Source organism: Petaurus breviceps, unplaced genomic scaffold, assembly GCF_028583685.1.
Source record: "Petaurus breviceps papuanus isolate PSGF00001 unplaced genomic scaffold, PetGlider_PUasm1.0 138, whole genome shotgun sequence".
NCBI lineage: Eukaryota > Metazoa > Chordata > Mammalia > Diprotodontia > Petauridae > Petaurus > Petaurus breviceps.
In genome coordinates this window covers 22670142-22691522 of record NW_027185694.1, presented here as the reverse complement: position 1 = coordinate 22691522, position 21381 = coordinate 22670142, and the positions used below count along the sequence as shown (strand labels likewise).

Below are 21381 nucleotides of genomic sequence, written 5' to 3'. Positions count from 1 at the left end.
ACAGGATATCCCCTCCTCCAATCTGTTCTCTCCCATATCTTCTCTCAATAATTTTAAACATTTGATTTTAAAACTTTGAATTCCAGATTAATTCCCTTCCTCCCTTGTCACCCATCCTTACTGGGAAGATAAGCAGTTCAGTAGAGGTTGTACATGTATAGCTAATGCAAAACATTAACATAGTAGATGTATTGTAAAAGACTGATTATATTTCCCTCCCTCCTATCCCACCTGCCACTTGTTGTATTCTCTACTTTGATCCCGTCCCTTTTCAAAAGTGAGTTTCCAATTTCCAATTTCCCTTCCCCCCCAGACTGCCCTCCCTTCCACCATCCCCCTCTCATTCCCTTCCCCCCTACTCTCCTATAGGGTGAGATACCCTATTTAGTGTGTATTTCATTCCCTCCCCGAGCCAAATTCAATGAGAATAAAGTTGACCCATTCCCTTTTGCCTTCCTATTCTTCCCCTCCATTGTAACCATTTTCCCTTGCATCTTGTATATGAGATAGTTTACCCCATTCTGTCTCTCTCCATCTCCTCTCATTATATTCCTCTCTCACCTCTTAATTTCACCTTTTAAGTATGATCCCTTCCTATTAAATTGGCTCTGTGGCCTCTATGTACACCTGTAAACATATATATATACATACATTCACATACGTATTCCTATGCCTGTATACCCTCCTATATAGACACACACACATATTTCTATTCCCTTCAACTATTTTCATATTGAGAAAAGTTTCATCAGTTACAATTATCATTTTCCCATGTAGGAATGTTAATAGTTCAACTTTGATAAGTGGCTTATGATTTCTTTTTCCTATTTACCTTCTCAAGCTTCTCTTGCTTCTTGTATCCGAATGTCAAATTTTCTATTCAACTCTGGTTTTTTCATCAAGAATGCTTGAAAGTCCTCTATTCCACTGAATGACCATATTTTCCCCTGAAACATGATACTCAGTTTTGCTGAGTAGGTGATTCTTGGTTTTAATCCCAGCTCCTTTGCCCACTGGAATATCATATTCTAGGTCCTTCAATCCCTCAGTGTAGAAGCTGCCAGATCCTGGGTTATCCTGATTGTGTTTCCACAATATTCAAATTGTTTCTTCCTGGCTGCTTGTAATATTATCTCCTTGATCTGGGAATTCCAGAACATGGCTATAATATTCCTAGGAGTTTTGTTTTGGGGATCTTTTTCAGGAGGTGATCTGTGGATTCTTTCAACCTCTATTTTGCCTTCTGGTTCTAAAATATCAGGGCAATTTTCCTTGAGAACTTCTTGAAGGATGATTTCTAGGTTCTTTCTTTGATCATGGCTTTCAGGTAGTCCAATAATTTTTAAATGATCTCTCCTGGATCTATTTTCTAGGTCAGTGGTTTTTCCCATGAGATATTTCACATTGCCTTCTATTCTTTCATCTGTTTGGATCTGATTAACATCATCTTGATTTCTCATAAAGTCACTAGCTTCCCTTTGCTCCAATCTAATTCTGAAGGAATGATTCTCTTCAGTGAGCTTTTGAGATTCTTTTACCATCTGGCAAATTTGGCTTTTTAAGGCATTCCTCTCCTCATTGCCTTTTTGAGCCTCTTTTGCCATTTGAGTTAGTCTGTTTTTTAAGGTGTGATTTTCCTCAGTCAGGCTGTTGACTCTTATTTCATAATTTTCTTGCATCGTTCTCATTTCTCTTCCCAAGTTTTCCTCCACTTCTCTTATCTGATTCTTAAGGGCCTCTATGGCCTGTAACCAGCTCATAATTTTCCTTTGAAGCTTTTAGTGCAGGAGTTCTGACTTCACTGTCTTCCTCCTGTTCCATGCTTTGATCCATTTTGTCCCCAAAATAGGAGTGTAATATTGGATTCTTCTGTTTGTTTTGCTTCCTTTGCCTGGTCATGTCGCCCCTCAGTCACTTGACCCCTGGGCTTTTTGCCACAGTAGGACTCTGCCACCAGACAGGGGAGCTTTCGTCCCAAACGCTGGGGTTTTCTCAATTGCTAGAGGTATTAGTTGGGTACCCTCTCTGAAGCCTCCTCATGCTCTGGCAAGCTGCTCACACACCCCAGGACCTCCACCCTAGACTGCAATCCAGATCCAAGCAGGTTAAAGCAAGAGCGATTACTCCTCTGACTGGTCACTTGGTCCCCCTACAGTCTGCAGGCCAGGAGCTGAAGCTGCAACGTGGTGCTGGCTATGGCAACACATCTCAGCGGCTTCTCGCCCTGGGGGCAAAATCCGATGCTCTCCCAACTACTGGTCCCAAAGTCCACACTGCACTGACCTCTCACTTTGTCCCTCACATCTATGTGTTGATAAATCTGGAAACGGCCATAGCTGCTGCTGATCTGGAGTCCCTTCAGCCAGTGGCTGGTCAGGCTGGCCCTGGGGATAAAACCTCCAGCTCACCTGGGCCTGGGCTCGGCTCCCAGAGTGCTGTGCTGAGATTCCTGCCAGCCTGCAGGGCTGTCCTCAGCAGGAGGTCAGCTTCTCTGTGTCATTTTGTGGGTTCTGTAGCTCCAAAGTTTGTTTAGAGTCCCCTTTTACATGAATTGGGGAAGGTGGAAGCTGGAGCCACATGGAGGTCCTGTTTCTACTCTGCCATCTTAACATATTTTTAAATACACAGAAGAGAACAGATGGAAATTCAGAAGGAAGCACAGACAATTCAGACAGTTTTGAAAGTAACATATGTATGCTTTTTTTTAAAGTAAGTGGTGTGAATTGGACATTAAGTTTACTATAGAATTCTCTTTTTTAAAAAAATTATTTTTCCCAATTACTATGTAAAAACAATTTTTAACATTTATTTTTAAAAATTATGCATTACAAATTCTCTCCCTCTCTTCCTCCTTCCCCTCCCCTCTGTCTGAGTTGGTAAGCAATTTGACATAGGTTATACATGTATAATCATGCAAAATATATTTCCATATTAGTCATGTTGTGAAAGAAAACACAGACTAAAATGCATACATACACACTAAAAAAAAGTGAAAAACAGTATGCTTCAGTCTGTATTTAGACTCCATCAGTTCTTTCTCTGGAGGCCCATAGCATTTTTCATCTTGAGTCCTTCAGAACTGTCTTGGATCACTGTATTGCTAAGAGTACCTAAGTCATTCACAGATAAGCACCATATAATATTGCTGTTACAATGTTCTCCTGGTTCTGCTCACTTCACTTTGTATCAGTTTGTGTAATTCCAGGTTTTTCTGAAACCATCCTGCTTGTCAGTATTTCATTAAAATCATTTACCACTTGGGGTGGCGAATACAGTGAAATAGGCCACTGGCCCTGGAATCAGTAGAACCCGAGTTCAATTCCAGCCTCAGATACTTAAAAAGTGACTAGCTGTGTGACCTTGGGCAAGTCACTTAACCCCAATTGTCTTGTCTTCCCTCCTTCAAAAAAAAATTTTAAAAAATCATTTACTACAACTTGTTCAACTCTTCCTCAGTTGTCAGAAAACCCCTCAGTTTCCAATTCTTTGCCACCACAAAAAGAACTGCTATAAATATTTTTGTACAAATAGGTCCTTTTCCTTTAAAAAAAAATCTCTTTGGGATACAGACCTAGAGTAGTGGCATTACTGAATCAAAGGCTATGTACAGTTTTATAGCCCTTTGGGCATAGTTCTAAATTGTTCTCCAGAATGGTTGCATCAGTTCACAACTCTACCAATAGTGCATTAGAACCTCAATTTTCCCTCATCCTCTTCAACATTTATCATTTTCCTTGTCTGTCATATCAGCCAATCTGACAGGTGTGAGGTGGTACCTCAGAGTTATTTTCATTTGCATTTCTCTAACCGATAATGATTTAGAGCATTTTTTCATATGATTATAGATACCTTTGATTTCTTCATCTAAAAACTGCCTGTTCACATCCTTTGACCATTTGTCAATTGGAGAATGACTTGTATTCTTCTTAATTTGACCCAGTTCTCTATATATTTGAGAAATGAGGTTTTGTTTTGTTTTTTTTAAAGCAATTGGGGTTAAGTAACTTGTTCAAGGTTACACGGCCAGTTATTTCTGGGTGTGGTGCTAAGTATCTGAGCCTGGATTTGATCCCCAGGTCATCCTGACTCGCTGAGCCACCTGGCTGCCCCTAAGCAATTGGGGTTAAGTAACTTGCTCAAGGTTACATGGCCAGGTGTTTCTGGGTGGTTGCTAAGTGTCTGAGCCCAGATTTGATCCCCACGTCATCCTGACACTGGGGCCAGTGCTCTTACTCTCTGTGCTACCTGGCTGCCCTGAGAAATGAGGTTTTTATCAGACACACTTTCTGTAAAAAAAATTTTTCCCCATCATTCTGCTTTCCTCATCTTGGCTGCATTGGTTTTGTTTGGGCAAAAATTTAGAATGTTCTTTTGGGTTCTACTGTGTGGATGGAAATGTTCTATTTTTGGTGCTTAAGTTCAAAATAAATATTTTTTTAAAGAAACAAAAGTTTAGAATCATAGGAGCGAGGGACAAGAAGTATAATAAGAAATTCAACGAAAAGGGCATTTTAAAAGTTGTTTTGAGAGATCATTCTTATACTCTTGAAAAATTCCCCCCTTCACATAGTAGATAATATATGTCACTTATACTCTCTTGGGAATATTGATTTTTGAAGTATAGTTTTATAAGTATGTATGATAAAGCATCAACATGATTCCCTAACTATGTTAAGAACTATAGTCACAGAATTCTGAATTTCTTGGAAAGAGATTTTTAACAAACCTTTAGAATTCACAAAAAAATCTAACTGTAAAACACCACTTAAAACAAATCTTAGCTACCCCACGACTTGACCCTTAAGAAGGTCAAACTGCGTGTGTGTGTGTGTGTGTGTGTATGTGTGTGTGTGTGTTCTCCCCCTAGCGTCTGGCAAGCACAGTAATTCACATAACAGGACTGTTTTCCTTTTCAAACATTTACTAATAAATCCTCAGATGAGTTACAGGAATTTTGTCTGAGACATTAAACATTATTCTTACTTGATCAAGTAGGAGACAAAAGTAGTCAATAAAATATATCCGGATGATTTTTTCTCCAAATACCATAGCCAAAGGATATTATTATGATTCTCTTTAAAGAGTTGTTATTTTTTTTTATAAAAAGTATCTAAATTTACTTTTATAGATTCAAGTACTTTTTGTAACAAACTGATGATGACATTTTCTTCTCTCATCGATCTCTAATACCAAGATAGAAAACCTAAGTTTATGCTTGGCTCAATAACATATAAACTCAAAGAGTATGTTAAGAAAAGGTCATTTTTGTTATTGAAACTGTCTTTTTCTCCACAAGGAGCTCTGACAAAGACTCACAAAGATTAAACCTATTTATTCAAATTGCAAGGATATCATGTTTAACTATTCAATCAGTAACTAGTGTTACTTTGAGTTGAAGATCCTCTAGAAAGTTAACCGTTTAACCTACCCTACATCTGAAAAGAAACAGCTAATTGCAGAAATAGTTTTAACACAGCAATTTTTTAAAGTCAATCTTGACTTATTCTACACAAAATATGAAGTCAAAATCTTGGAATCCTTGTTTTCTTGCATCCTACCTGTATGACTTTTGGCAAGACACTGTATTTCTTTGAATTTCTGTTTCCTTATCTGTAAAATGAGGGAGTCAGAGTAGATGAGGGCAAAGGTTCCTTCCAGCTCTAACACAATATGATTCAATGATTCAAAGCATCCAGAATCTAATCTTTTGCATTTGAATATCAGTGAATGTAGATTCTTAAGGAAAAAAGCATACCACCAACTTCTGCCCATGATAATTCCACATTTCTTTAAAAAAAAAAAGCTTCAGCCTTTCCTACCATTCAAAAATGTTAAATTAGATACAAAACTATATTTTTTATATAATACTTTTCTTTTAATTTACAGGGTACTTTCACATTTATCAATCCTTTTAAGACTCATTGTCATAACTGAGTATCACAGGGATCCAATCTATCCAGCAATATTATAAATAAATATTTATCAAATATCCACATTAGATGCTTTCTGAATATAGTAAGGCACTTCCCGTGGGAATACATAAAGCTTAGACACAAGGATCAAGTTTGGAGAAACAAATATTAAAATATGAAAAACAGGTCTAGGAATGTTAGTCAGATAAAAAAAAGTTGTCCATAGTCCCCCTGAAAAGTTGAGACAACAACTAAAGGGAAAGATTAAAAGAAGAGGTGCAAGATCTAAAAGGAGTTGTGCTGGAAAAAGAGGAGAGTTCATTTGTGAGCATCAAAATTAATAATTGGCCTAATAAAAGCCCTTGAGTTTCAAACCAATTAACATTAGAGAAATATTGTTGTCCCACTTTTCTGGTAAGATTATTTTGGTTACTTCCTTATAGTCTTTCAAATCTTTATCTTTTCTGGATTAATTTTAGTCCTTTGTTAAGAAATAGTGCCCTCTAAACATGTTTACCTGGAAAACTCCTTTGCAAGCTAACTAGATAAATGTCTTTCATTTAGAAAAAAAAAATTATTCAAAATATATTGTGTATTTTTATAGTCTACTATATTTGTATTTATTCTGAATTCTAAAGTAAGTCTGAATTAATTGTGTTTTGAATAGCTGAGTAAGATTTAGGAATGTCTAGAGAAGCCTGTGAATCTAACAACACATAGAGTGCTAACTAAACAAGTTACCACTTTTTAAAATAAGTTTTGTAATGTACAAAGGCTTTAAGGTTTGTTTTTTTTACACTGGCTCAATTCTATCTTGACTCTGGACAAATTTGCTATGCCATGTGACAAAATAAAATTAACTAGTTGGCATTAGCTCATCTTCAAAGAACCAAAAATTTTAAGAGTTCTATAGAGGCTTCAGATCAATAATTTAAGAATACATGAACATTTTTGGTCCTTGTTCTGTATGCTTTGTGTATACAGAGATCGGGTACATTCCTTTCCCTCTTCCAAAGTAAATAGGAATGCTAATAATTAGCTCTAGACATCTATAATTTGGCAATTATTGATTTTTTTTTATTTTACTACACATTTCAAAAAGTTGAAATGGCTATGCAAAACATTTATTTCAAAATAAATTATTTTCTATTAAAGACAGTCTCAACTTCTTACCTGCAACATTAAGAGGTTTCCAACTGCATTTAAGTTCTGGTTTCTTTGAGTAAACATGAATTTAGCCTTCCTTTCAGGCAATGTTGTTGGAGTCTCTTCAACATGAAATGTGTGTGTGTTCACCTGAAGGTGTATCACCACCTCAAAAAGTTTAATCTGCTTCTAGCTACGCTCTATTAAACATCCAACTATTTCTGACCAAGGGAGGAGGGAACCAAAGTTCAGGAAGTACTCCATATTGAGTTTTGTTTTAACAAATTAGCCTCAGCACTCAAAACAGAAAGGCTTTTTTTCCTGACCTACTAACCTTCAAAGATAACAATATGTGTGCAAAGACACATTTCCCTATCATTTTTATTAGAACTTCTCTTCCCCCCACTCCCTAATCCTCCAGTAACCAAGAAAGCAACAGTGAGAGAGTCAGGAAGGAAGAAAGCATTTTAGAAACAATTTTTGTATGCTATCAATTGTGCTTTGGCCTGGATCTCTTTGTGCCTTGCCAATTACTCCCTTTAGGAACTCCTTCAGATAGTTCCTTCTTTCTCCCACACACTAGATGGCCCTCATCACTCCATCTTTGCCACTTTGCTAACATACTTGGAAAACCTGAACATTTTTTTCTAACTACCATAGCTATGAAAGTGTGGTGCCAAAAAGGATTAAACAATTATCTATTTCTTCTCCTTCTGTCTAATCTTACTTCAATAAGTATCTATAAGATTTGCTTATGTGAAGGGTGAAGAACTGCATTTAGGGACAGGGAAATCTGTAATTTAGGGAGTAGCCAAAAGGCGCTTTTGGTAGAAAACATCTGGGAACCAGTGTACTAGATCATAATCATATTACAGTATCCAGTATACTAAAAAATGGCTAAGTCAGGGTAACTCCCAACAAATTCCTTAGGAGTAAATAGCCAAAATTAGGCATCTTTCACTTAAAATGCTTCTGATTATTATGGACCAAGTAAACCCAAAAGCCAGTGGCTTGTTAAATACCAGAATCGTTCTATAAAAAATAATTTTAAACCTCTTTTGTTGGTCATCATTAAGAAGAAGGGTACCTAATTTGTCTATAATAAATTACAAATTGTCTTGATAAAATATAGGCTCTTTCTATCTAATATCTGTTATTTAATTTAAAACACAAAAGGATATTGGCTAAGCTTGCATTTTCAAGCCTATATTTAAGCTTTCAAAAGGAGGAATTTCTCCATTTCTCAGTAAGTTTTCCCCTTAATTCTACTTCTCTGCAGATAGTTAAAACTTTATAAAGCCACTTCCATAATTCTAATAAAATTTATTTTCAAATTTCTCACAGGAACATTTCCAAAAGTTTGAGAAAATCTTTTATGAGCATTCTTAAAACTTAATCTTCCATGAGTCTAAAAACAAGTATTTTATACCTATGTATAACCAGCAGAGGGAAGTGTTGCATTACAGTGTCTAACAGGCTTATTACTATACTAATACTATTTAAGGAGTCTAGATTGCCTAAGCTAGAAAATTTAGTTCTAGACCAGAAACCCAAAAAAAGCTCAAAAGAAATCAGGAAAAACTTAAAGAAAATTAGTTTTGGCCTAAAAGAAATCAATAAAAATTTAAATAAATTAATAATATGAACTACAATGCTGGTACCACACCCTTCCAAAGCAATATGGTTCCTTACAATCAGCTGTATCATTACTTTGACATAGACAAGTAAAAGAAGAAAGTGGCTTGTATTTTGAAAGAGCCTGTATTTTGTCAAGGCAATTCATAATTTATTCTAGAGAGAATGGATATTTTTGCTGTTCTTAGAAATGACCAACAAAGAAGGTTTTTAATTATTTTTTAGAGAAGTATTCTAGGGTTTAACAAACGATGGGGTTTTTTGTATGACTTGGATTATAATATTTAGGAATGAATGAAAGGAATTAAATGAAAGATATCTCATTTTGGTTATTCTGAGGAATTCTATAGATGAATTATGAACAAATAAATAACTTATTAAAAGTATATTAAGAAGGTACAAGCATGGGGAGGCTAGGTGGCACTGTGAATAGAGCACCAGCCTTGGAGTCAGGAGGTCCTGAGTTCAAATCCAGCCTCAGACACTTAAAACAAAAACTAGCCATGTGACCTTGGGCAAGTCACTTAACCCTGACTGCCCTCCCCCCCAAAAAAAGAAGATACAAGCAGACTAGCAAGCAAAGGAGGAAAAGGTTACTACTGATTTGAGGATCTGGGCCATTAAAAAAAATCATGGAAAATTTCTTTGCTGGAGTAGCATGTGAAGGGAGTTTTAAAGGATGAACAGAAATTCCCTGCTGTCTGACACACCATACTTTTCTGGTTCTCAGACCTCTCTAATTGCTCCTTCCCTTCACTGACTGTTTATCCTCTTCTCAAAGCCTTAAAGTTAGCATTATCAAATTTTTCTTCTTCAATTTCTTTTCTCGGGGCAGCTAGGTGGTGCAGTGAATAGAACACTGGCCCTGAAGTCAGGAGTACCTGAGTTCAAATCCAGCCTCAGATATTTGACACACTTACTAGTTGTGTGACCTTGGGCAAGTCACTTAACCCTGATTGCCTTGCCTTCCCCCCTCAAAAAAAAAAAGATCAACTTTCTCTTCTCTCCATCTTGTCTCTTGGCAATCTTTTTCACTCATACAGCTTGAACTATCACCTCTACACCAGGGAACCTTAAATCTTCTCTCCCAAGCTCTAGGCTCACATTTTCAACTGCCTTTAAAATACGCTTCAGTGACAGCTCAAATTTAACAACACAAATTGAACTTACTATCCTTCCTCCAAAACCTGCTCCTGACTTCACTATTTCTATAAGTAATGTCACCATTTATTTACTCAATCACCCAGGCTCATAGCTTTAGCATTACCATAAATTTTCCTGCCATAATTTCATACGCAGTAAGTAATCAGATTTTATTGATCCTACTATAAAACATCTATTCCATATATCTATTTCTACTGCTACCATCCTAGTAACAGGCCCTCAGTACCATCCATCTGTACTTTCTCTCTCTCTGTATATGTATGTGTATGTGCATATGTATATATGTTTCCTAACATATCTTCCCATCTCCCCTTCCCCTTCCTTTAAATCACTTTTTATATCAACTAACAGACATCTTTCTTAGGCATAAGTCTGGGTAGTCATATCAACTTCCTGGTTCCCTACACTGGTAATGATCATATCCTACCTCGAACTTCATCTAAGTACTTTTTTCATCGATTAATGCATTATTTTGTGCTATATTTAATAAAAAGCATGTCACATATTTTCACTAGGTAATATTTTTCATGAGGACAGGTACTCTATCTAAATAGTGCATTCTCACTTACTATAGCACAGTGCTTTGTAAACAGCAGTCAGTTAGTAAATGTTTGTTGAACTGAAAACAGACAAGATTCTTTAGGACCTGTTAGCTATTATTTCATGACTTTAGGCAAGCATAAACCCTCTAAACCTCATTTTGCTCCTCTGAGAAACATGGTAGAAGAGAAAGAATGCTGGCTTTGGAGTCAGGGGATCTGATAAAATTCTGCATGTGTTATTTAGAACCTGTATTACCTTCAGTACCTTCTAATCTTCTTGGACCTCAATTTCCTTATCTATAAAATGAAAGGGTTGGATTCAATAATCTTTAAGGTTCATTTCTAGCCTGAATTCTTTTAATATTTTATGTCCTATATCTGTATTTCTTTAACCAGGGACAGAAACACCACAATTATTATTTCTCTTAGCATCCAACACAGTAAGTGCTCAAGTGAAATTAATTTTTTTTAGTTTATTGAATTAATACATTTTATTTTTTTTGAAAGTGATTTGTTTTTTTTAATTAATTTGTTTGTTTCCTTTTAGTTTACAGGATTCAATTCCACAATTCCTTGAGTTTAACATTTTGCCCCCTTCCCTCTCCTCCCCCGCAATGGTGGCATATAGTCAAGTATAGGATCTGTAAATACTTTCACATTATACATTGGTCAGGTTATAAGGACAGATTGTACCAGCTGGAATGAAAAATGGTAAAGAGGACATAAAACCAAATAAGAGAAGGAAAAATATCAGGTATTTTGCTTCCACCTGGATATAAACTTAATTCTTTCTAGTTCTTTCTCTGGATGCACAGAAACTAATTTTTTTTTTAGTCCTCTTTACAATCTATGAGTAAAGTCAAATTAAATTGTTATTCCATCTATAGTATACAATAACAAAGACACTACAACATAGTTTTAAAATATGGATGATCAAAAGGATGGTAAGAATGAGAATCTTTTTCATTTCTGTTGCCATCTATTTTGGAAATATATTTTACCCATTAGCATAATATATTTTGGCCCATTTTGACTGTAGACTGAACATAAACATTAATTTTTTCAAAGTAGCACAGGCACTGTATTGTTTTTAAGAGATCTGTTTTCTGAAAATCTTAATTTATAAGGTTGTTAGTTTTTCTGTGACACTAAAACCCACAAAGAAAGAGATATAAGGAAGAAATAATAAAATATCATAATCCCCTCTCTCAAAATTAGAAGATCATTACTGTGCCTATAATTGCATCTTAGGCATCATTTAAGAACCATCTAAAAAGTCTAAATTAAATTTTTTAACCAAAAAAAATTAGCTATAGTAGAGTTCTGAATGTTTACTCAGATTCAAAAAGATGATTAGCTCCAGTGAGAGATAACTCTTTCTGCTATGTTTGGGGGAATGGAATTACTTTAAATTGTTTTAAGTCTCTAAAATTTCATTTTGACTCCTTAAAAAAAATCGAGAGCCAGATTTAGAGTGAGGAAAATATCAGTTCAAGTTTTGCTTGACATATAATTATAGCTATATGACTATGGGAAAATCTAAGATTTTAAGTAGCAGGCAAGTTGCCAGAGTTTTCACACAAGACAGTCCTCCTATGAGGCCAACCTCCCCATCCCCCAAAAGAAAACTCATTCTCTTTTTTGTTTTAAGAATGAGACCTACAAGGGGCGGCTAGGTGGCACAGTGAATAGAACACTGGCCTTGGAGTCAGGAGGATCCGAGTTCAAATTCGACCTCAGACACTTATTACACTTAGTAGCTGTGTGACTTTGGGCAAGTCACTTAACCCCAACTGCCCTCCAAAAAGAAAAAAAAATGGGACGTATTATAAGTTTGATCAATAAAATTATGTATATATAAAACTAAATTTATACAAATAATTATATATGTATGTATATACACATGTGTAATAGTTACATATGATTATATGTAACTATACTGGTATCAAATCAATATTTTAATACATGTAAATATACATCTATACATACTTCAGATATATATATGTATATAAACATACTACAAGTATATACATATATGGTTGTACTTATGTTAGTTAAAGAGCCCACAAGAATTCTATATTTACTTTTTTTCAAACAGACCACAATAACTACATAATTCCTTTGCACTCTCATTTGATTTAAAAAAAATGGTAAGGCATGGGGTGACTAGGTGGCACAATGAATAGAGCACTGGTCCTGGAGTCAGAAGGACATGAGTTCAAATACGGCCTCAGATTCTTAACACTTACTAGCTGTGTGACCTTGGGCAAGCTTCCTTCCACCCTCCAAAAAGAAAAAAAAAAAGGTAAGGCATCTGGGAAGCAATAACTCAAAAAAGAGATGGTACCAGGATTAGGAGTCAAAATTTTATTTGGTATCAGGATTTCTTGACTTCAAGGCCTGAGCTTATGACCCAGGCTTTTAATATACTTGTAGCCAGTGAGTGATCAATAAATAATAAGAGATCTGCTGTCCTTAGGAGAAAGTGGTAACACTACTGCATGCCGCGTATCCTAAGGGGGTAGAGGTAGAATAAAGAATACTGTGATGCAGGTAAAATCAGTTTAAAATTAACAAGGACCACTTTGATGAGGAAAACAAGGCATAAAAGGGCAGACTGAAAAACCTATAGAGTATATGTTTTGGAGTAGAAGGCCAAAGAACAAGGAGGAGAGCCTACCTCCTGGCCTTGGTGATTTGGAATGGTGCATGTTACTTTACATACATCAAATCTGTCGATTTTACTTCACCATCCCTCTCAACTGTCCCCTATTCTACATTCGCAGCACTACCTTAGTCCAGGCTCATCATCCTTGGCTGGACTAAGAGCCTCATAATTGGGTTCATGTGTGTTGTGTGGTCTTGCTCATATCTAATCATCCTTCACACAGCTACCAAGATCATCTTCCCATTCTGAACATTGAACATTGTTCAAGAATGTTCAAGAAGCTTCTGGGGGTCCCCATAAACTTCAAGTTAAAATACAAACTTCTCTGGCAGTTCAAGTCCTTCACAATATGGCTCCATCTACCCTCCCAGGTTGGGTAAGATTACATATTATTCCCACTCATACACTTTGTGCTCTGGCCAAACTGGCTCACTTGTCACTTCCTCACAATACATGATATGCCATCTGCTGTCTCCATGTGCCGCTGATATCTTCTGTGAAACCCCAGCACCTTTCACCACTGGGGTGCCACCTCCTGTAAGAATCTCTTCTGATTTCCCTAGGTTTTAGTATCCTGCCCTCCCAAATTACTTTGTGTTTTTTTTATAGGTCATATCTTTACATGTGAACATGTTATATCCACTAAGCAGAATATAAACTGCTTAAGGGCAGAAACTGTCTCACTTTTCTATTATGCCCAGCATGTAGTACAGTGACTGATATACAGTAGGGATTTAATTAGTGCTTTCTGATTGCACAGCTATTGTAAGGTCCTTAAATTCCTTCCTTCTTCAGTGATAAGGGTCTATTCTTATTCTATGGAACCAGGAAAGTGTTCAATGAAAAGACTATCTCTGGGACAGTGCCCAGTTATAGGAGCTAAAGAAAGGGCTTAGGGCAAGAAATTAAATTCACTATAACCTAAGGATGGCATGGTATTGATGAATCTAAATGCCAGAGATCATCATGAACCTTTCTGACTCTCTTTTCTTTCTAGTTTCTTTATAATAATCAGTATAAGAATAACCAACCAGTTTTTAAAAGCCCTTTCTCTGACTCCAGTAAGACCCATTAGTAACTGCATCAGAGATATCTGAAATGTAACAGTGATGCTTCTCTAAGTATTGAGGATATTGGTTAAAACAACAGCCAATAAACATAATCAGGGAGCTGGAAGGGTCTTCGTGAAGGCCACTGTAATATGGCTGAAATAATTTTGGACTTGGAGTCAGGAGACTCCTGCATTCAGATTGATTGGCCATGAACAAGTCACTTGTGGGGCGGCTAGGTGGCACAGTGAATATAGTACCGGCCCTGGAGTCAGGAGGACCTGAGTTCAAATAAGGCCTCAGACATTTAACACAAAAACTAGCTGTGTGACCTTGGGCAAGTCACTTAACCCCAATTGCCCTTCAAAAAAAAGAAAAAAACCCAAGTCACTTGACCTTTCTGAGCCCCAGTTTCCCCAGTCATATATGAGAATAATCATACTTATAATAACTGCCTTAGAAGAATGATAGCAGGATCAAATGAAATGATGTATGTAAAGCATTTTGTACATTAAGAGCAGTGTAAGAATACAGAGGGACTGCCCTGGTGATTTCATTGTTATAGGGAACTACTGGATTTGAAAACTCCCACTCTCAATGCCAGTCAGCCTCTTTACAGCAACTTTTGGTCCTGGCTCAGTTGTGAGAGGGGAGTGACTTGGTTCAGGATCACACAGCTAGTGTGGGTTTTTCTGACTCAAAGGTCAGCTCTCTTACACACATATACACACAAACACACTTACACACACACACACACACACACACAGGTGCTTATAAAATCCTGTACAAACTGTTATTGTGGTGAAGATGGTGATGATGAGGAGGAGGATCTATCCTCTCATTTTACAAGGAGAAAAAACTGAATCCCAATTAAGGTTAAGTCATTTGCCCCGGTCACAAAGCCAGTGAATGGCAAACTCTGAGCTGGGACCAAGGCCAGACTCCCAAGTCCAATGCTTTTCTCATATTCGAAGTTAACCTTTAAGACCTAAAAGATCTCTAAAATGCCTGAAGTACATTTTAAAGTCTTTCTTAAAAACATTTAAAGCCAGCCGGATATTAATTCTCTTTGCATCTCTTCTTATTCTAAGGAACCAGGAAAGAGTTTGGTAAAAGGATAAATCTAACAACCCCAGTAACTGTGCTTTCAGGCTGTAAAATTCAATAGTAGTGGAGAACAAAAGGCCTACAATTATGGGTGACAAACAAGTCACTATAAGAATAGCATTGGTTACATTTGGAAGGAGGAAGAGAAGGCAAAGTTAAAAAGCATAGATTAGTCAATCTTCCTAGTGGTTGACATTTTTGTTTTAAAGGAAATTTTGATAAAATGAAAACTCACAGTCTTCTGAGCTGCCCTTTTCTGGTAACCTAATAGAAAATGGATTCTGACATCACAGAATATCTATAACATTCTGCTCTGTCCTTCTGTTTGACAACGGACTTTGAGAGGTTAGTTTACACAGGATGCCCCATTAATATCTCAAAGAATGGGTCTATAAACGCTAGCTCTTAGATGTTCTTCTTCAGCAACTGTGAATATTAAGCAGCTACAGGAGACCTTATCACATATATTTTCAGACGTGTCAGTCTTCTAGACCTACAACAACGTCAATCTGCTCCTATTTGATTGTACAGCACCACATTGCTCCTACACAGTCAATTACAACCCTTTTTAATGATTACTGTATGCAGCACTAATATTCAAATTTGTATTATATTCAGTTATATATACATGTATCATCTCCCAATGCCAATCTGTATTAACTGACTTTATATACTGCTGTACAGCTCACGAAATGTTGTATATGCAGTATTTCATTTAACCCACATTACATCCTTCTGAGGTATTATTAACCCCATTTTATAAATGGTGAAACTGAGACTTAGTGAATGAAGTTAAATGGCTTGGTTATCAACGATCTTTGAATTGCCAAATCTAACGGTCTTTTTCTCATCCTTACCTAACCTCTCTGCTACAATTTGACACTGCTGACCACCTTGTCCTACTGGATACTTTCTCTTTGACATTTCATGACACTATTCTGTCCTGGTCCTCCTCCTTCCTGTCTGACCACTCCTCAGTATTCTTTGCTGGCTCATTATGCATATATCATCAACTGAATGTGGGTGTTCCCCAAAGTTCTATCTTGGGGTTGGTCAATCTACTTGTCTGGCTCTACGATTAATTGCCCATGTCCCCATAGCTAGTGTCAAGGGGTGGGATTTGAACCTGAGCTTTCCTGATTCTAAGTCCGGCACAATTCAGATATTACACTACATTGCCTCCTGGTAAGGCAGAGATCTTTATGCCTATCCAAGGACCTGCACAGGACCTTCCACATGGTAGGTACTTAATCAGTGTCTAATAAAATACACAGAGTCACTTCTGATTAAACAGTTAATTAAAAAACATTATGGCATCTTCAAAACATAAAACTATCATCCCAGTGATACAAAGTTTCCCTATACTGTGTACTAAAACAATTGATGTTCAAATTCAAAATCAAACTCTTTTGTTAAACCAAATTTAAAACAAACAAATAAAGTAAAATACTCTTCATAGCTTGGTCTATTTCATTAACTGAATCAGAGTCCTTACTTAAACAACCACTTCTGAGGGCTTATTACATGCCAGACACCAGACTGTATTATATATGCCTCCTACCACAGGCCCCTAATTTTTTCATGATACTTGCCTCATAAGTAACAAAGTCATCAAACTCATCAGGGCAGGCATGGGAATCTTCCTGGACATATCCAATGTCATACAACTGGCTCTCAGGATCTATAGGAAAAAGAATATAGCTTTTAGTAGTTTCAGTTTAGCATATGTCTTTTGGTCTGACACTTGTATTTCCTACTCAAATATCTAATCAAAGCACAGAGATGATACCTGGGTTACTGAAGACTTTACCAATATAGCACAAACTCTGATCAATTCAACAAACACGTATTAAATACCTACTATGTACAAGCCACTGTGATAAAAACTGAAGATACAAAGGCAAGATCTAGCAAACTACGATAAAATGGAAAGGCTTTGATTATATTATTAATAAAGACCATTGTCTGGGCGACAGTCTCTGAGAGAGAGACACACACACGTTACCAACATGTTGGCCACTAAGTTAGGAATTCTTTGGGTATGGCAACCCTGAAATTTATGATAAAAATACAAAACGGCCTGTGTGGGTCCATATGGTCATCTTTTCTTTACATAGTAATCATTTGGATTGTTAAGAAAAAATGGAAGTAATAAAAATGATAGTTTTTAGACTATCTATGAACATTTAACTGTTGATGCTCTAAATGTGAAATCTTGATTCAACAACTAACAAGTTGATATTTTACAAGAATTAAATCATAACTATATGGGCACTTTCACTATAAATGAAATCAGAAAAGCAGTTGCAGCTAAATGGAAGAAAGGCTTATAGGTGCTCCTAGGAAAGGGGAAAAAAAGGAGTAGGTAGAGTTGCTTCAGTATGGCCCCAAGGGGAAAAAAAAAACATTTAATCAAGATGGCTGCCTAACCAGGAGGCAGGCTATGCAGCTCCCACATACTTATTCAAGAAAAAACTATGAAGTTCATATCAAATCAAGTAACGATCAATAAATACAATGAAAACCGACAGTTAAGTGAAGTTTTCCACCACAGAACTGATTAAAAAAATCACAGAGACATCCTCAGACCAAAAAATGATATATGTAGCAAGAGAGGAGGGGTTCCCTTAAAGAGCCCCAGGTAGGGACTCTGAAGACCTCAAAAAAACAATCAGCATAGTATAGACTACTTCTCAGATCCAGACAGCCCAGGCCCAGGAGATCAGAAATCCCTAACGTTCTTTTGTGAGACACCAGAGAGGGTTCTGATGACCCAGAATTCAGAAACATAAAGATCCAAGGAGGCCAAATTTCATGAGGTAGGGGTCAGCTCCATTCTGAATGTCTGATGAGGGGAAAGAAAACGGAGGATAAAAGGAAGAATACACTAGTACAAAAAGGAGAAGGGAGGGGGGATTGCAATTCCTCATTAAGTAAGTGCATAAGAAGAATATATAAACATGAAAGAAAAAGATGGAGTGGATATTAGATCAACTTAACTCTTACCTGAAATGGACAAGAGGGTTGAACCCACAAACCCATACACAAACAGTTTGATGTAGAAATATATCAGTCTCAACAGGGAGCCAAGCTAGCAGGAGGGGAGTGTGGGGTTGTTAAAGAGGGAGGATATCACTGGGAAGCACACAGTTACAGGTAAAACAAACTTCCTGACCCTCAAAGGGGAATTAGGATGGCAGTTAGAAGAGAAGAAAAGAAAAGAAATTAGAAAAACACAAGAAAAACTCACATAGAATCTACGTACGTGAGTGCCTTGTATTGCCTCTTAGACAGGTGGGAAATGACTATAATTAAATACTATTATACCTTAAGAAATGATAAAGAGATAATTTCAAAGAATCTTGGATAGTATGAACTGATGCAGAGCAAAATGAGCAGAACCAAAAGAACTAGCTATACAAGGACAATAACATTGTAAAGAAAAATAATTTTAAACTATATGCTAGCACTTAGCATAGCACCACAGTACCTAGCACACAGGAGCTATCTTATGCATATCTATTTTCTGAATGACTGACTGACTGAAAGAGACTTAAGAATTCTGAGTTAAGCAATAACCAAACCATATCTCCAGTAGACTTATGATGATAAAGGATATTAACTACCTCCTGGCAAAGAGGTGATGGACACAAGGTGCTGAGACATACATTTTTATAACAGTCACTATGTGGATTCATTTTTCTTAACCATGATTATTTGTTTCAAAGACTCTTTTCTTTCTCTAGGTTAGTTTTGGGGAGGGAGAAAGATGGGGCTAACAACAATAATGCATCACCCCCAAAAAAGAGTCATTGTAACATTGTTAAGTGTATAGGATAGAAGGAAGTACAGATAAACATGATAGTTTTGAAAATAGAATTATATGTGTGTGTATAAAACAAGCATATTAACTATATATGTACATATACATATACACACGTTTTTTTAAAGGAAGCAGTATTATGGGAGTATATGGGAGTTTCACAGTTTCATAAAGAATCCCTTTTTTTTGTATTCTGCTGTGTTTAAATCCAGAATTTTAAAAATAAATTTGAAAAAATAGTGGCAAGAAACATTATTTCATGGGATACTTGGTAATCCTCTCTTACAGTGGTCATGGTAAACCATGGTCATGGACCATTACTGGAAAAAATGGTTCAGCTTATAAACTAAGCATCTATTGTGGAGATTTAAGAAGCAAAGAAATTCTATGAAAATAATCCTGTAAAACAAGTTAGCATATACATTGATATTTGGGGGCTTCAATGCAAAGATGGTCATACTTAAAAAGTTAGAAAATATGGTTCAATATGCCCAAAGGGCTATAAAGCTATACATACCTCTTTGACCCAGCAGTAACACTACTTGGTCAATATCCCAAAGAGATTTTTTAAAAGGGGGGGATATTTGTACAGAAATATTTATAGCAGCTCTTTTTTTTGTAGCAAAGAACTGGAAATTGAAGAGATACCTGTCCCTGGATGAACAAGTTGTGTTATATGATTGTAATGCAACACTCTCATGCTACAAAAAATGACAAGCAGAATGGTTTCAGAAAAACCTGGAAAGACACAAACTGATGCAAAGTTAAATAAGCAGAATCAGGAGAACACAGTTCACAGTAATAGTAATATTGTATGATGAATAACTGAAAGACTTAGGTATTCTCAGCAATACAATTATCCAAGACAATCCAAAAGGACTCATGATAAAAATGCTATCCACCTCCAGAGAAAGAAGTGCTGAAGTCTGAATGCAGATCTAAGCATGCATGCATGCTTGCTTCCTGACTTTCTGTTTTCTTCCATAAAATGACTAATATGGAAATGTTTTACATGACTGCACATGTGTAATCTATATCAAATTGCTTACCATCTTCAGGAGGGGGGAAGGGAGGAAAGGGGAGAAGTTGGAACTCAAATTTTTTTAAACACATGTTAAAAATTGTTTTTACATATAATTAGGAAAAAATAAAATATTATTAAGAAAATATGGTTCAAGATGAAGAAATCAAAGAGTCAGAGGCTAGTAAATTATTCAGAAGCCTCATATCTATATATTATGAATATTTTCTTCAAGAAGTAAGCTAGTAGATACCAGACATAGCAAATACCAAATTAAAGTCATAAAAATGAGAGTGATTTTTTTTAAAAGAACATGCTTAATTGATGCTTTTGCTTTTTGTGTTATTGTTACTTCCCAATTATCAACTTTCCATTGAAATCTCTCAAAAGAAAAATAGCTATGTGAAACACCACCACAGCAAATGCATCTGACACTCGTAATTCACCAACTTTCTGCTGAAAGGAGGGAAGTGTTTATTAGTCCTCTGGAACCTATATTTAATTTGAATTCTGACATATGTTAGTACTGTTTTTATCTACAATATTTACTTATTTTGTATAGTGTTCTCTTAGTTTTTTCTCTACTCTGCAGTTTCATACAAATCTCATATTTCTCTGAATTTATCTGTAATCTGTATGTTACAATAATATTCCACTCCATTTATATGTCACAATTCATTCAGCCATTCACCAATCAATAGTCACACACTTTTATCCATTTGCTGTTGTTGCCACAAACTGCTATTATGAATATTTTCATACATACTGACCTTTTTCTGTCTTTGACCTCCTTGGGGTGTGTATCAAGTAGTAGGATCACCAGGTCAAAGGGTATAAACAGTTTATAAATAATCCTTGCTCCCTACCCCAATAGTTAGACCAAGTAAGTCACAGTTCCACAATGCCTGACTTCCTACAACTCCAACACTGACTATTTCCTTCTTTCATTATTAAATGGGGATGAGGTAAAAGCTAAAGTTGTTTTTGATGAGGTACAGGCTCTGGGAACCCCCTTACCTCTATATTTTATGGTTCCCTGACCTCTACAGTGTTAATTTGAATTTCTCTTACTCCCTGTTATTTGGAGAATTTTTTCATAAGTTTGTTATAGTTTATGTTTTTTGTTTTAAAAACTCCTTGTTTATAAAAATTGATTATAACTTAACCAAAAGAAAATGCCTGTTTCCTGACATGAGAATAGTTTCTGAAATAGTTCTCTGTGTATAGTCAGATCATTAATTGGTTAAGCAAGAATAAAAATTCATATCAATTTAGAAGAAATGCAAATAAGAAGACTCCGTGTACTTTTTTTTT

The 21381-nt window shown here is 36.1% G+C and overlaps 1 protein-coding gene across 2 annotated transcripts in view; it reads right to left on the bottom strand.

Annotated features, from left to right (window-relative positions):
* The window catches only part of RAB11FIP3 (RAB11 family interacting protein 3), a 172284-nt gene that overhangs the window by 82961 nt on the left and 67942 nt on the right, over nt 1–21381 (bottom strand). For both annotated transcript variants that reach the window (XM_069107918.1, XM_069107925.1), the window contains exon 3: nt 16816–16904. In XM_069107918.1, the coding sequence (XP_068964019.1) occupies nt 16816–16904 (89 nt within the window). The remainder of the gene's footprint in view (nt 1–16815; nt 16905–21381) is intronic.